General features: G+C 42.1%; 1 protein-coding gene across 1 annotated transcript in view; it reads left to right on the top strand.

The window, feature by feature from the left end:
* LOC118002000 (NADPH oxidase 3) overlaps positions 1-14,772 on the top strand; it is a 55,932-nt gene that overhangs the window by 19,054 nt on the left and 22,106 nt on the right. Inside the window, exons 8-10 of the mRNA XM_034992215.1 lie at positions 2,544-2,636; positions 4,424-4,677; positions 10,611-10,770. Of these exons, the coding sequence (XP_034848106.1) occupies positions 2,544-2,636; positions 4,424-4,677; positions 10,611-10,770 (507 nt within the window). The remainder of the gene's footprint in view (positions 1-2,543; positions 2,637-4,423; positions 4,678-10,610; positions 10,771-14,772) is intronic.

The following is a 14,772-nucleotide window of genomic DNA, read 5'->3' as shown; positions in this document are numbered from 1 at the left end:
TCCTCCTGGATCAATTTATATACTAGAGTAGAGATAGAGCCAAGGATTCATAGCTTACATTCTCCTTCCTGACTAACCGTATAAGGAAAAATAATCTGTTTCATTTTTATCAATATGGAAGAATCGGAGACCATGACTGACTTGACACCACCAAAATGAAGTGTGTGACGTCTAAAACTTTCTAAAATGGGCGTGGAAGATTATTTGTAAAAGTACATAGAGACTATGTTGAGTGTTTTTTGTTGTTGTTGTTGTTGTTGTTGTTGTTTTAAAGATTTTATTTATTTATTTGACAGAGAGATAGAACAGGTAGGCAGAGAGGCACGCAGAGGGAGAGGGAGAGGCAGGCTTCCCGCCGAGCAGGGAGCCCGATGCGGGGCTCGATCCCAGGACCCTGGGATCATGACCTGAGCCGAAGGCAGCCGCTTAACCGACTGAGCCACCCAGGAGCCCCAATGTTGAGTGTTTTTGCAAATATCTCTCTAAGCTCACATAGAAAGAATTGCATTCTTGCTATCCTTTCTGTAAATATCCAAACCAATTCTCAAAACACTCTGTGGTTCATTCAAGCATAAGAGACCAAAGGATTCGTTCCCTTGGTCCAACCCCATCCTTCATGTCTACCCCTTCCTATCTTCTCCCTTACTCTGCTCATCATACCGCCTCACCCACAGCACAGGTGGACAAAAGGCTTTGTTCTCTCTGCTATGCTGAACACGTTGCTGAACCCCACTGAGGCATAAAAGAATAAGTGGGTCAAATTGCTTTGTGTTGCCTGCATAAATCGAGCCTTTATCAGGCGAACAAGAGGCTCCCAGGGAAAAAGCAAGGAGTGTTGATGTAGGTGAGCAGAGATGCCATGCAAACAGACCCAGCAGTAAACAAAAGAGAAATACACAAGAAAGATAACAGAAGCAAAAATAACACTAAAGGGCTTGTGACCCATCAACAGAACAGACCAAACAAGATAATGGGCAAGAGTAAAGAGCAATAAAGATGGTGAGCCAGCCAGAAAGGTTTTAGTGAACGTGAGTTCAAAAGGTGAGACATCGTTCCTGCTCCTAAGCTAGTGTGCTAGCAGGAAGGTCGAGGTGCACTTAGAATCCCAAGCAGAGGATTTAGGGAAATTATGAAAGGCTTGAGTTCTAGTCCGAGCTCCCCCGGGATCAAGTTCTGTCTCCCTACACCACTCTACCAGTTCCCACAAAGTCAGGGATTTTTCTTCTTTAAATGAAGAATTAGATGAGATTTCAGAGAACCCTTAACATCCCAAAATTCAATGAATGACTGAGTCTCTAATGTTTTGTAAAACAAGGCTCAGTAGCAATGTCAACACGGGACAGAAAGAAGCACAATTCGGTGGTAAATGCACGGGGCAGGCGGTCAGACCCCTCTGGGCTCATGTTTTTCTGGTGCACCTCATTACTTTTGTGACCCGGACAATCTGCTTGATCTTGCTGAGCCTCAGTTTCTTCTTCTGTGAAACAAAGAAAATACCATACGCCTCGTGGCGTTGTTTGGTATCAGACCTAGTGTAAGTCTTCAAACATTTTTTTTTTTTAAGATTTTATTTATTTATTTGAGAGAGAGAGAATGAGAGACAGAGCATGAGAGGGAAGAGGGTCAGAGGGAGAAGCAGACTCCCTGCCGAGCAGGGAGCCTGATGCAGGACTCGATCCAGGGACTCCAGGATCATGACCTGAGCCGAAGGCAGTCGCTTAACCAACTGAGCCACCCAGGCGCCCCAAGTCTTCAAACATTTTAAGTGTATGTTTGTACACAGCAGTTGGAACAAGACTAGCCTGCTGGCAAACTGATCTTCAGTGATACTGATTATTCTCATGAAAGGTTAACATAGGAAGGGATTTATTAAGAATGGAAATATTCGCTGTCACAATTGTCCAGAAGATTGCGGAAGATTTTGTTCTGATTCTGTAAACCCACGTTTAAAGTTCTGAGACACTACCTTTATGTCTTATTCCTGATAACATTGGATATGCCTGTGTGTGTGAATGTGTGTGTGGGTGTGGGTGTGGGTGTGCAGGTGTGGGTGCTTCTTCAGGCAGACCCCCAAGTTATGACGCATTGGTGGCCCAAAAAATTACTGTTCACGATGTTTTTATTTCATTCTCCATGTCCTATTTTGGCTCAAGAATGTAACTCTGTAAGCCCTTGACTTTGGCTGAGTTGGGAGCATTTATGACCCTATCCTATGTAACGTAAACATCAATCTGCTTTCCTATTTCTTTACAAATTCAATTATTTCTAATTACATAAAGGCATCATTGATCAAGTAAGCATAAAAACTAATACAGAAGAGTTTAAACTCTGAAATAAGCTTGTAGACTTCAAGGAATAATTGAATGTTATAGTACTTAATACAAGGAGATATCTTTATTGTTGATAACTGGCCCAAAGTTAAAGGAAAATGTCTGAATCCCATCATGTTGTGTATTGATCTCGTTCAAATTGAAAATATTTGGATTCTATTTTCATTTCCTTTTCCTCTCTCTCTCTCTCTCTCTCTCTGCTGCTCTCTACAGGCTTGGAAATGGGTTTTAGGCCCTGTGGTCTTATATGCGTGTGAAAGAATAATTAGGTTTTGGCAGTTTCAACAAGAAGTTGTCATTACCAAGGTATGCGTGTAGCTTTATGTGTGAATAAAAGCCTGAGTGTAGATGAAAATTTTTTATTAGCCCAAGCTTTTAATTTGCCATTTTTATTGCAGAACGGTCTGTAATTTAGAGGCCCATCTTCTGTTCTAATAATTGCTTATATCCCGCGTATCTTTTAGTGTGACTAATTTTACTGAAGACGGGGATCAGGGCTCCAGACCGGTACACGGAATTCTGATAAAGGTTACGGTGCAGCCCAGGAACCATCCGTTTTGCTCTTTATTTCAGTTTTTCACTGGGGGGTTGGGAAGGATGGGCAAGGGGACTGACTCAGCTTTGGTTGGTTTACGTTGGTTATGGTAACTTCTAATATAATCACTCCGTTCAACACATAAAGATGGCGATTTTGCAAACACACAAATAATAGACATCTTCAAGGCCACACGCTCCCCTCGGAGCTACTGAGCAGAGGACAGGGAATGGTCACCCTCAGGTTCAGAGTGAGAGGGAGAGTGAGAGGGGAGGGACCACGCGAAGCCCCACCTAGTGAGTGAGGGGCCCAGGGAGTGTTTTCCAACCTTGCACCCCTCCTCACAGCTCTCCAATTTACCAAATGCTGGAGGAAGATGGAAAACATGTCTAGGAGACTGAAAAGTACCAAAGACCCGGCCCCCGGTGTTTTAAAGGTCCAAGAAGAAATGCTCTGCTAACCAAACTTATATTGCTAATACAATATTAACAGAATCCCCTTTCTCCTTAACTGTCTTCATGAAAGCAGATGCATAGAAATTGCTTCATATTTCTGTTTTAAGCTGTTTCCATGTTGCTGCTTTTAAGTTAAGCACCAAAGGATATCAGGCTACGTCAAAAGCCAGACAGTAAAACTTCTGGAAATCCACTAGAGCCGTTACTAGGGAGACAGTTTAACAGCAGAATCAGAACAAATATCAGTAGGGAGATGGGAAACAGAACTAATGATTAAAATGCGCTGAGATCCTCTTCCAAATGGAAAAATACTGTCACAGGATCTAGACATTTGCTTTCGCTCCCTTTCACCTCCTGCCACAAAAGAAGGCACGGGAGCCTAGAGAGATTTTTTTTTTTTTTTCCAGGAAACAAGATGGAAATCAAAGAAGGGAAATCAGTTCTTTCCTTCCGATAAGCAGCACTTGGCAAGGCTCTTAAAAAAGCGAGGAGAGTCTTTGCCTGCTACTTCCATACACCTCAACTCAGAGCCTGAGCAGGACCATGGATGAGACCTGACTAAAAAAAAAAAAAACAAAGCGAAACATGTCACAGTGAATTTGAGGATTGTTTTCCACTTAGAATGAAAAAATAATAGGGCCCAATCAACCAGGGATTGAGAAAAGATACAGGTCACTGAAAATGGTAACAGACAGGACCTACATTTTAAAACCATGGAGATGGTTCGGTGGGTATTTTAATAACCCTAAGCATCATTAAGTGCAGTGTCTCATATGTTGGCTCCTATCCTCTTGATCCTGGTTAACTGCGCTAGCGAGAGCTTGGCCGTCGGGGGCATAAAGTCACGTGTCAGACACCACGAGGTGCAGCTACCCAAATTTCAGATGGCACTCTGAAGGAGGTAAGCTTCACGCTTGCTGGAGTTGCCAAGCCAGATATAAAAGGGATGGCAAAGATCCTTGGAAGGTAACAGCAAATGGCAGATGGAAAGGACCCCTCAAAAAAGCCGGTTCTAGAATGTAAAATCCTCTGGTGGACAAAAGTCATTGTCTTCTCCCTTCACCTGAGGAAAAAAGGCAAACGACTCTCTTGCTCTGATTTAGGTGGTGAGCCACCCGTCTGGAGTTCTAGAACTTCACATGAAAAAGCGGAACTTTAAAATGGCCCCAGGGCAATACGTCCTGATCCAGTGCCCCTCCGTATCCCGGCTGGAGTGGCACCCCTTCACCCTCACCTCCGCTCCTCAGGAGAACTTCTTCAGTGTCCACATCCGGGCGGCAGGAGACTGGACAGAAGCTTTATGTAAGGCCTTCGGGGCAGAGGGACCAGCCCCACAGGAGCTCTGGAGCCTGCCAAGGTTGGAGCCCATTTCATTTTTACCTATAACTTAGAAGAGTATAACAAATAAGTCATTTTCGTGCATCAGCAGGCTTCCCATTTATTCTAGATGGCAAGTTTTAATCCATTTTTTAAATTTGAGCACCTATATGGAGTCTAATTTAGTGGATTTCCAGTAGAAGCAAGTACATTTCTAAAAAAAAAAAAAACACAAATGTGCAACAAAGCCAAGCAGTGATCCAGGAAGAAGGAGCATTGTGCTTTCTCAGCTCCAAAACAACACTTGACTAATTACACGCAGCCCGCAATGAGTAAGACAGCCCTGTGAGCTTTTTGCTTTTGCAGGCTGAGGTCTTTGTATTTGTTATTTTGGTCTTCCTAAGGAGGATGCTTTACAGTCAGAGTGAGGCTGGCAGGCCCCGTCCCCTGGAGAAAGAGCTAAACAATTGCAGATTGAAACTCATAGACTGACAAAGTGATCGAATGGTCCAGAAAGTTGTGCCATTCAATCTGTTGGTGCCACCTGTGTGCATGCAACAAGTACTCGTAACCTCCTCTAGGTGCCAGAAATAGAGAGATGACAAAACGCTGCCTCCTCTCTCTAGAACTTCGAGAGGCCGAATGCAATCAGCATCAACCTGCACACAGACAATTTAATTTTGCTGCAAGGTCAATGTGCAGAGGGTCGGTCTGGGAAGGGTGGAAAAGCACAAATGACATCCATATTCATTTCTTAGGGTTGTGGTAACAAAGGAACACAAACTGGGTGGCCGGCAACAACAGAAATGTATTCTCTCCCAGTTCTGGAGACCCCGGGGCTGAATTTAAAGGACAGCAGGGCCGAGCTCCATCTGAAACCTTTCAGGGAGACTCTTGCCCTGCCTCCCCCTCCGCTCTGGGGGGTTTGCCAGCAATCCGTGGCATTCCTTGGCTTGCACCTGCAGCAGTGCCCTCTGTCATCCCATGATATTCTCCCCTCTCATGTCTGTGTCTCTGTGGCCTCTTCTTATAAATCCAAGTCATGTTGGATTCAGGGCCTGCCCGCCTCCAGTAGGACTGCATCTTAACTTGATTAATTACACCTCCAACAACCCTATTTCCTAAGAAGGCCACATTCTAAGGTATCGGGCTTAGGACTTCAACCTAGAAATCTGGGAGACACAATTCAAAGACAACATCCTATTCAGACAAGCATGGGCCCCAGTGTCAATGAGCGCTCCTTAGCTCCCTTTGGCAGTGATCCCCACTCTTCCAGCAGGATGACCCAAGAGGCAGACCAAACCCATGTTTAAGCCCCCAGGAAAATGGGCACACACGAAAAGGGTTGAGAAAAACATTTTGAAAGAATTTGACCTTTCAAAAGAAGCATCAAGAGATTCCTTCTCCTGCCGTCCTTGGAGGGTGTCAGAAACTAGCAAGCAGTGGCCACTGACAGAAGAAATTAGGGAGTGAACACGGTCAGGATACGCTTGGCATGGAACCTCCTGGGGGCGGGGCATTGCCTGTCCTCCCATCTATGCCCGGTGCCTGGAGCAGTGTCCGACATGTATTGCATACAGAGAAAATATTTAATGGAAAAATTAATAAATACCAGACCCAGTACGGATGCTTTAGCTCATTTACTTTAACAAATATATACAGGTGGCAAACTAGGCACTAGAATAAATGTAAGGCACAGAATCTAATCAGCTTAGTGTCCCTCTTTCCTCCCTCCCATAGGACACTGAACTGTGACCATATAGCTCTGGGCTTGCTTGTGTCCAGTGGCTAGGAAGAGTCACATGCCTTCATTTCAAACATTGGAACTGAAGAGTGGTAATGATAACAAACCAAGTGTAAGCATCATCCTGTCAGACCACAGCCCAAGTCAGATGATTCCTCCTCCATTTAAGACCTTCTCTTTTTAATCATGGAAAGGAAACAGTGTAATAGAATTCTAAGATTCAGAATGCGGTGCAAATGCTTAAAATCAGAAATAAAATTAGACACACACACACATACACACACACACATCCCTGCCCTCCTTTTGGCATTGCCAAGATCAATACTTCCAACCTGTTGTCAGCCTGGTCTCTACTCTTAGTGCATACAGTTCTCCGGTCTATGAACCAAACTTGCCTTTCACAAACCAGCTAGCATTTCAGCCAATAACCCAATGAGAACTTGGAACATGTTTCTCAGGGGTCAATATGCTTTCTATCTGTGGGATGCCTTGTCAGCTCATGGCCTGACACCATGTGCCCTCTCCCCCACCCCCAGGCCTCCCTGGGCTCCCCTGCCCCACCTCCTGCTCCCTCCTTGAACTCAGCCATTCTTCCAGACTTCTTGGCTTTCTCCCACACCGAGCACCTTTACCACTGTTGTTCCTCCTCCACCTGGAACATTCTTCCCCAGATTTCTGCTAGGCTGCTCCTTCACCTCCCCCAACTGACTCTCAGTAATCGCCTTGTCCCAAGCCCTACTTTATTCTTTTGCATAGTACTTATCCCCACCTGACATACTAAATCTCTGTTCGTTTATCTGTTTGCTATATATCTTCCCACACTAGAATGGAAGTTCCATAAGAAAAGGGACATTATCCATGTGGTTCACTTTGTTATCTTGTCTTTGGTGCCTAGAATAGGCCCTAACTCTTAGTTGGTACTCAATAAATATTTATCGAATGAATAAAAATGAGTTGTTGGAAGCAGAGCAGTTTCCCTTCATTTGTTAAGTTCGTTTGACCTCTGCTTCTATACATGTGTAGGCATATGGATTAACAGTAGAACCAAAAAAACCCTACAATTTCTTCAACTCTTCAATATATTAAGAATCAGAATTTTATTGGACTTCCTTGGATGATTTTTATCTCTTAGGGTTGTTTCGATTTTGAATTGAATCAAACACATGGCAGAGAGCACTATAATTTTTCACTGTTTTGAACCCAGAAAGGATTTAAACCAGCCCCAGGAAAAAGGAGCATCTGGGTGGCTCAGTCAGCGAAGCATCTGACTCTTGATTTCAGCTCAGGTCATAATCTCAGGTTCGTGGGATCAAGCCCTGTGTGGGGCTCCACACTCCATGGAGTGTCTGCTTGAGGATTCTCTCCCGCCCTTTCCCTCTGCCTCTCCCCGCCTCAAATAAATAAATAAATCTAAAAATTTTTTTAAATAAAAAAATAAAAGATTTTGCCTTCTGAGATAAAATGGAGGAATTTCTCAGAGTTGATGCTAAAGTTTTCAGTGATTTAACCTACTGCCCAGAGCCAAGGACACCAACATCCAACAGCCTGGGTTCAAAGCCCAGTTTTGGATGTGATCTTAGAGAATGTATGTAACTGTGTGCCTCAGTTTCCTTATCTGTAAAATAAAGATGATAATAGTATCTAGGACTTTGTTTAAGAATAAATGTCCTTATAAAGCCCTTCACATATTGCATAGTAAGAAAAGGTTAGTTATTATTATGAGCAAACTAAGAAAGGTCAAGTACTGCAGAGACGTCCATGAAAGTGATGATCAACAGGGAGAACATGTAGATGAAGCAAAGGCAGTGGGCTCAGAGAGTCGAGGTTGGAGGTCGATGAGGTGGGTGGGTGTGCTCCCGACTGAAAGCAACAAGGAACCACACGGTGTAGATGCTGGAAAAGCTGCATCATTAAACTCTGTGTCCGAATGAAAGAGGAAGTAGCTGAGTGAACTAGATAAACAAGAATTTGTGCAAAGGAAGCCAATTCAGGATTGTGAGGTCTTGAGAAATGGAGACATTTTTGTCCAAAAAAGAACAATCAGGGTGTCATGATAGCCACGATCAACCACTTAAAGGGCTGAGACAAGAAAGGGAAGAGACCTGGTATGTGTTTCTCAGGAAGGCGAGCGGCGTGAGTTGTCAGAAGACAGATTTCAGTGAGACATGAGAAAAACTATCTCCTGCTTTGAACTGCCCCTACACGGAACAAGGTGCCCTGCAATTTAACATCAGAATGGGATCAACTCTCAGGGTTGTGGAAGGAAGGATTACTATATTAGCAGGGAAGTTGGACTAAATATTTTCTCCTGCCTTTTCCAGCTTAGATTCTCAATTTTAATTATGTGGAAATGTGTTTATTATGTATTTCTGTGGATTATACGACACAATTCTTCTTTGGGTTTCATTGTTATCTTTTCAAATCAGTGTCAAATAAATCCCAAATACAACTAATTATAAAAACAATTAACAATAAGACATTTTAATCCTTGGACAGTTTCATTTTTTCTCTCTCGATTCCCCTTATCTAATTATTTATAAACTAATCTACAGTGGGCTGAGATACTAACCCTTTCTGGTTAATGACCTTTTATTTTTATTCTTCCATTTCCACATATCAATATATAATAAAGCCTTATTAATTAAGATTAACTTGAGGAGAGTTAATTTGAATTATTAGGAGGTCTGGAATATGGAATATTTAAAAATAAAACCCAATTGAACTTTCATGAACACATAGTAAGCCCAAATGGGCCAACCTCGGGTGCCTTCAACAGACACCCCTTAGGGAATGGTTATGAATAACTTAGAAGCCTTTTAATTAGCATATCTTTGTTCATATGTAAATGTGTGCTTTTGGAATAGTTGAGGTTATTTAATACATTCTGCTGACTGAAATAGTTTAAATATTCCCTTTACAATTTATTCAATGAATTGTTATTGAACAGCTCCATGCCAGAGAGCATGCACAGCCCTGGGATGCTGAGGGGAGCAAAGACAGACCTGGCTCCTCCCTCCAGAGAGCTTGTGGTCCAGTGATCAAGATAGATGCAAATCAAATCATGCACACACACCCAAAAAACTGTAAAATTACAAATGTGATGAGGACTCCAGAGGATGGGTACATGGGGCTATAAATTATATAAGGGGATTTAGCCTAGTCTAAAGGGTACATGAAGCTTCCCCAGGGAAATGATGATTCAGATAAGACCTAATGAAAGGATAACTAATAACCAAGTCGGGAGAGTGGGGAGGAACCGGGACAGAGTATTTCTGGTTACTTGGATTTTCACATGCAAAGGTCCTGGGGCAAAAGGGGGGTGGGGTTACTCTGTATTTTAGGAAATGAAAGAAAAGCCAGTGTGGAGAACTGTTGTTGAGAAAGGGAGTAGAATCCAGGGGCTGGTCTATTCCGGACCATGTTAAAGACAATTGTATTTATTCAATAAATATGCTTCATCCTTTCAAAGAAAAATTTGCTAAGCAAAGACATCAGTGCCATTTCAGACAAAAACCCAGATTTTGAGTTCACATCCTCTGAAATAACAAGCTTTAGAAATTCCACATAACTGACAAATTATCTCAAAATCATATTTATTCCAAATGAATGGCTTCTAGACTAAAATTATATGGATATACTAAGATGTGGGACTGAATAAGTAAAAACAGGAGAAGCACGTTAGCAAGAGTTAAGAGATAAGACTTCTAAACCACCTTCTGCTTCTGCTTTATTCTTCTGATGGCAGCTGCAGAAAAGAAAAAAGAGAAGGGAAGGGAAGGAAAAAAAGGAAAGGAAAGAAGAAAGGAAAGGAAAGGAAGAGGAAGAGGAAGAGGAAGAGGAAGAGGAAGGGAAAGGGAGAGGGAAAGAAAAAAAGAAAAAGAAAAAGCCTCTTCTGCGAGGCTTCATGATGCCTGGAGCCAAAACAAGCATCTAAGAATTGTAAGAGCTTGCCATGTGGAAGAGGTGTGAGCTCGAGCCAGAGAAGCAAGGCTTTGTCCTCCCGTGAATGGCACCTGGACTGGCCTGTCTGGTCATCCCCCACCCCTAGGAGACAGGCCCCCATTTCCTCCTGCTAAGTCCAGGCTCTCCTAACATGGCATCCTCAAGCACAGAGCCAACCCCCTGTGCACAGTTGCGAACACATCCTATGAAAAGCATCGGTTGAGGATGGCTTTGTTTTCCAAAGCAGAGCGTTCTGAATGTCACAGGGCTGCACTTCGTGATTGCAGGCTGGCGGTGGACGGGCCGTTCGGAACCGCACTGACGGACGTATTTCACTATCCAGTGAGCGTGTGCATCGCTGCGGGAATAGGGGTCACTCCCTTCGCCTCTCTTCTGAAATCTATATGGTACAAGTGTGAGTCACAAACCCAGCTGAAGCTGAGCAAGGTATGGAAAAAATCATCAGTTCACACTCCCATGGATTAAAAGGTTCAACATCCTTCTATCTATCATCTGCCAATTCTTGGGGAGGATTTTAATTAACTATGAGGGATAAACTCAGGGATCCTTAACTATACTTATGTTCTTAAAAATCTCCATTCGGTATTACATTTATGAGAAGGGTTATGTCTAATCTTGTTAAAGATGACAAGACGTAAATTTTATTGCTTCATTGCCATTACAGGGCATGTAATTGCTCATGTCGGTAAAATAGGGACAGGCTGCAAACGGCTTTGTGACTGGGCTGCTGTTAGTGACATTAACAGGCGGCCTTTTCTTAGTCTCTTTAGCCTGATACTATGGCTGCAAGTATGTGATTCAGCATCTTCCTCTCGTGGACTCGGGGTCTTAACGAGAAGCAAAAATGCCACAGTTGGGATTCATTGGCCTGCTTGCTTGGTGTTGCCCAGCTCCGAATCTCTTTGGTCATTTCTTGAATGTTCTCTGACAAGACACCTCCATAGCTGCCTTCCTTCCTTTGTCCTACCCAAAGACGGTCCATACTTTAACCCTCTGAGGAGCCGCAGGAGAAAGGGAGCCATGTTAACACCGAGTGGTGTCCATTCAGGAGGACTCAGGATGTCAGGCAAGCCTGGTTCTGGGCCTGATTCTGCCACTTCCCTGGTTCACACTTTGGCTCCAGTTTCCTCCTCTAGCAAAGGAATTTGCTTGATTAGATTAGCATGTCTATCTAACATGAGTTAGGTATGAACATTAGTCATGTGCTATGGTCCACTAAAGAGAATTCAGTGGTCAAAAGAACTTAAGCTACTACAAATCCCAATCTAGAAGATTCACATCATCTATTAGCCTATTAAATAAGTGCTGTAGAAAAGAACCTCTTTCAGTTGTGTTTCACCCATCCTTCCCAAGCTTAGTTAGCCATGGAAACTTTCTCCACCTAACATTTATTAAGGAATAGTATTCTCTGAAGCCCTGGGGGCAATACCAGAAGATCTCTAAAGTTGGGGCTTTTCCAACTAAGAAATAAGAAAAATCAGCTATCATTTCATGAGTTTCCAAGTGATAGGTGCTTGACATACATTTTCTCATTTGGTTGTTCTAATTCCCAACAACCTTATACAGTAGATAATAGCAAGCCTGTTTTTCACATTAAAAAAAAAAAAAAAAAAAACCTGAAGCTTAGAGAAACCAAAGTGACTGCCCTAAAAATACATGGGTAATAAAAGGCAGAATGAGGATTCAAACTTAGATCCATCTGGCTCTTTCCATGACATAACCAACATATGGTAGATATGACTGCCACCATTGTATTGTAGGCAGACTGAGGGATCCTGGGCCAGAGAATCCGCCTCAACCTGATTTCCACCCTCACTAGAAGCATCGTCTTGAGTGACTCAGGTCAACTCTTTGAGCTGGGTTTCCTGATCTGCACAATGGAGAAATAAGAGTCCATATCCTACAGGGAGTTTTAACACCAAATAGGACAAATCAATAATGTGATGTGTAAATAATGTAATGTAGATTTGTATAAAATGATATAAAAGTTCATTATAGCTGCCAAAGATGTAGATAGATTACTAGTACTACTGTTACTAATAGCTTAGATTCATCAAGCCTTGACTACCTAGCAGGCAGGAAGTTAGCCATTTTATACATACAGTCTCACATCATCTTTTTAAGGAACTCACCGTTTTTATTCCCATGTACAGATGAGAAAACTGAAGCTGATCACAAAGCTCATAGGAATGATAGCGTCATATTATCAAATTATCATAATTGTTCTTTCGGATAAGTAACATCCTCAGTTTACTACTGAGGAACCCAAAGCACAGAGAGCTAATAAATAGTAGAACGAGAGTTCAAAACTAGACTTTTTGAATGCAGACTCATCTTTCCTCTATACCACAATAAGTTCAACAAAGTGTCTTAGTCCGTTTGGGCTGCTATACCATGATATCATAGACTTGGGTCACTTGTTAACAGCAAAAACAGATTTCTCACAGTTCCAATACTGGGAAGTCCAAGATCAACAGACTCGCTGACTTGGTGTCTGACGAGAGTCTGCTTCCTGGTTGATGGGCGACCATCTTCTAGCTCTAACTTCCCATAGCAGGGTGGTGAGGTAGCTCTTGGTAGTGTTTTGAGTTTTTGTTTGTTTGTTTGTTTTGGTCAGAAAGGGTCAAATTTGTTGACTTGCAGTTTGCAACTCAATGAGGAAAAAGTAGATACAGAGGTCTAGAAGTCTGGAGTCTTTTTTTATAAGGGCACAAATCCCATGCATGAGGGTTCCTCCTGTATGAACAAATCACCTCCCAAACACCCCATTTCTGAATATTATCGCATCAGGGATTAGGTTTCAAAATATGAATTTTGGGGGACACAGACATTCAGTCTATGGTACAAAACAAGCAACACAGCTACTCTTTTATTTATTCAGACCCCCCCCCGACCCAGCAATGCTTTGTTATGATTTATGATGATTTCTCAATCCCCCTAAGCTTTTTCTTTCCTCTCACTGTCTACCACGTAAAACCCATCCACAGAGGCAGCTTCTTGCTTCATGGTTTTCACAACACTAAAGGTCACATTATACTTCACACGTGATGGATTGTATGTCTCGCTTTCATTCACTTATTCACTCCATGAATATCTATTGAGCACCTACTATGTGCCAGGCCCTTTGACACTGATATGACAAGCCTCTCACTCTCCTCACACCAGACTTATAACACCTCACCCTTCTTTCAATAATCTGTTATCCATGTGCTTTCATGTCATGTTCACAAAGGATCTCATTTCTCCTAAAAGATTCTGAGCTCCTTGCATGAGGCTTCTTTGGGTATCTTTATAAGATACACACACACACACACACACACGCATGCACGTACACACTACAATTTTCTAATAAATCAATAAGTGTGCCAAAATGAACAAATGACTTCTATGTAATTTTTTATAAAATTCTAGATTACTAAGATTAATTCATTTTTTATTTAACCAAGAAGACTATTTGTTCAGTAGTTTTATAACTCAAAGAATATATTCCAATTATTTTACTACAAATAGGAAAAATTCTTGTAAGAACCCACAAAATCTTAAAAGTCCATATAGGAATCTGCAAAATCCTCATACCACCTCCTCCCTCACTATTTCATTGTTATTTCTGGGCTCTGTTTATGGGGTTTCTCAAGGCTGTTTCAGTGGGAGGGTTAAGCAATTACCACAAAACTATAAAACAGGGACATTGATCTCTATCCCCCAAAAAAAGAAACCAAAGAATTAGAAATTTTAAAAAAATGTTTTTATAACTTACAGAAATTGGTGGCAATATTGGGGCAATATTCCACTGAAAATAAAGGTCAGGATAATGGCATATGGGAGAAAAAAAGCTAAAAGCATAGAATCACAAAATAATTTGAGAGGTCTTAACCTCCCAGCTTTGCATATGACCATGAAAGTCAGCATCTGTACTGAGACTGGGAAGTGGTTTGTCCAAAGTCATCTAGTTGGTTAGCTACTGAGTCAGGATGGGAGCGGGCATTTCTAATTTCTGCCTTCAAGACTCTGCAAAAAGTGAGATTTCATGCTATTGAAAGTTTACGCTGAAAATTCCACTTAAGACCCACCTGGTTAGAGTGTGCATGCGGGAGAAAAAGTTTAAGAAGTTTTTCTGTTTTAAAGCCACTTTGTGTGTGTTTTGACTACAGCTATCATTAGGCTTAGGTAACTAATATTTGTCAGGGCCGCCTACATGTGTTTGAGATATAAATACTCTTTCCACAAAACTGTCAGCATCTATATAATTTTTAAAGTGCAGGAGAGCACAGCAGTACATATTTATCCAACAACATCCTAACGATTATAGACCTGGGCTATAGTTTCCAGATAGTTCTCTTCTGTAACAAGCAAAAGGGAAAATGCAGCATAGGGGCTCAGAGCTGAAAACTTAAATCTAAAGGGTTAACTGCAGTTAGGTGGGATTTT

The sequence above is a fragment of the Mirounga leonina genome, unplaced genomic scaffold (genome assembly GCF_011800145.1).
Source record: "Mirounga leonina isolate KUSES-001 unplaced genomic scaffold, KU_Mleo_1.0 Mir_56, whole genome shotgun sequence".
Taxonomy (NCBI): Eukaryota; Metazoa; Chordata; class Mammalia; order Carnivora; family Phocidae; genus Mirounga; species Mirounga leonina.
This window is presented reverse-complemented; position numbering and strand designations above follow the sequence as displayed.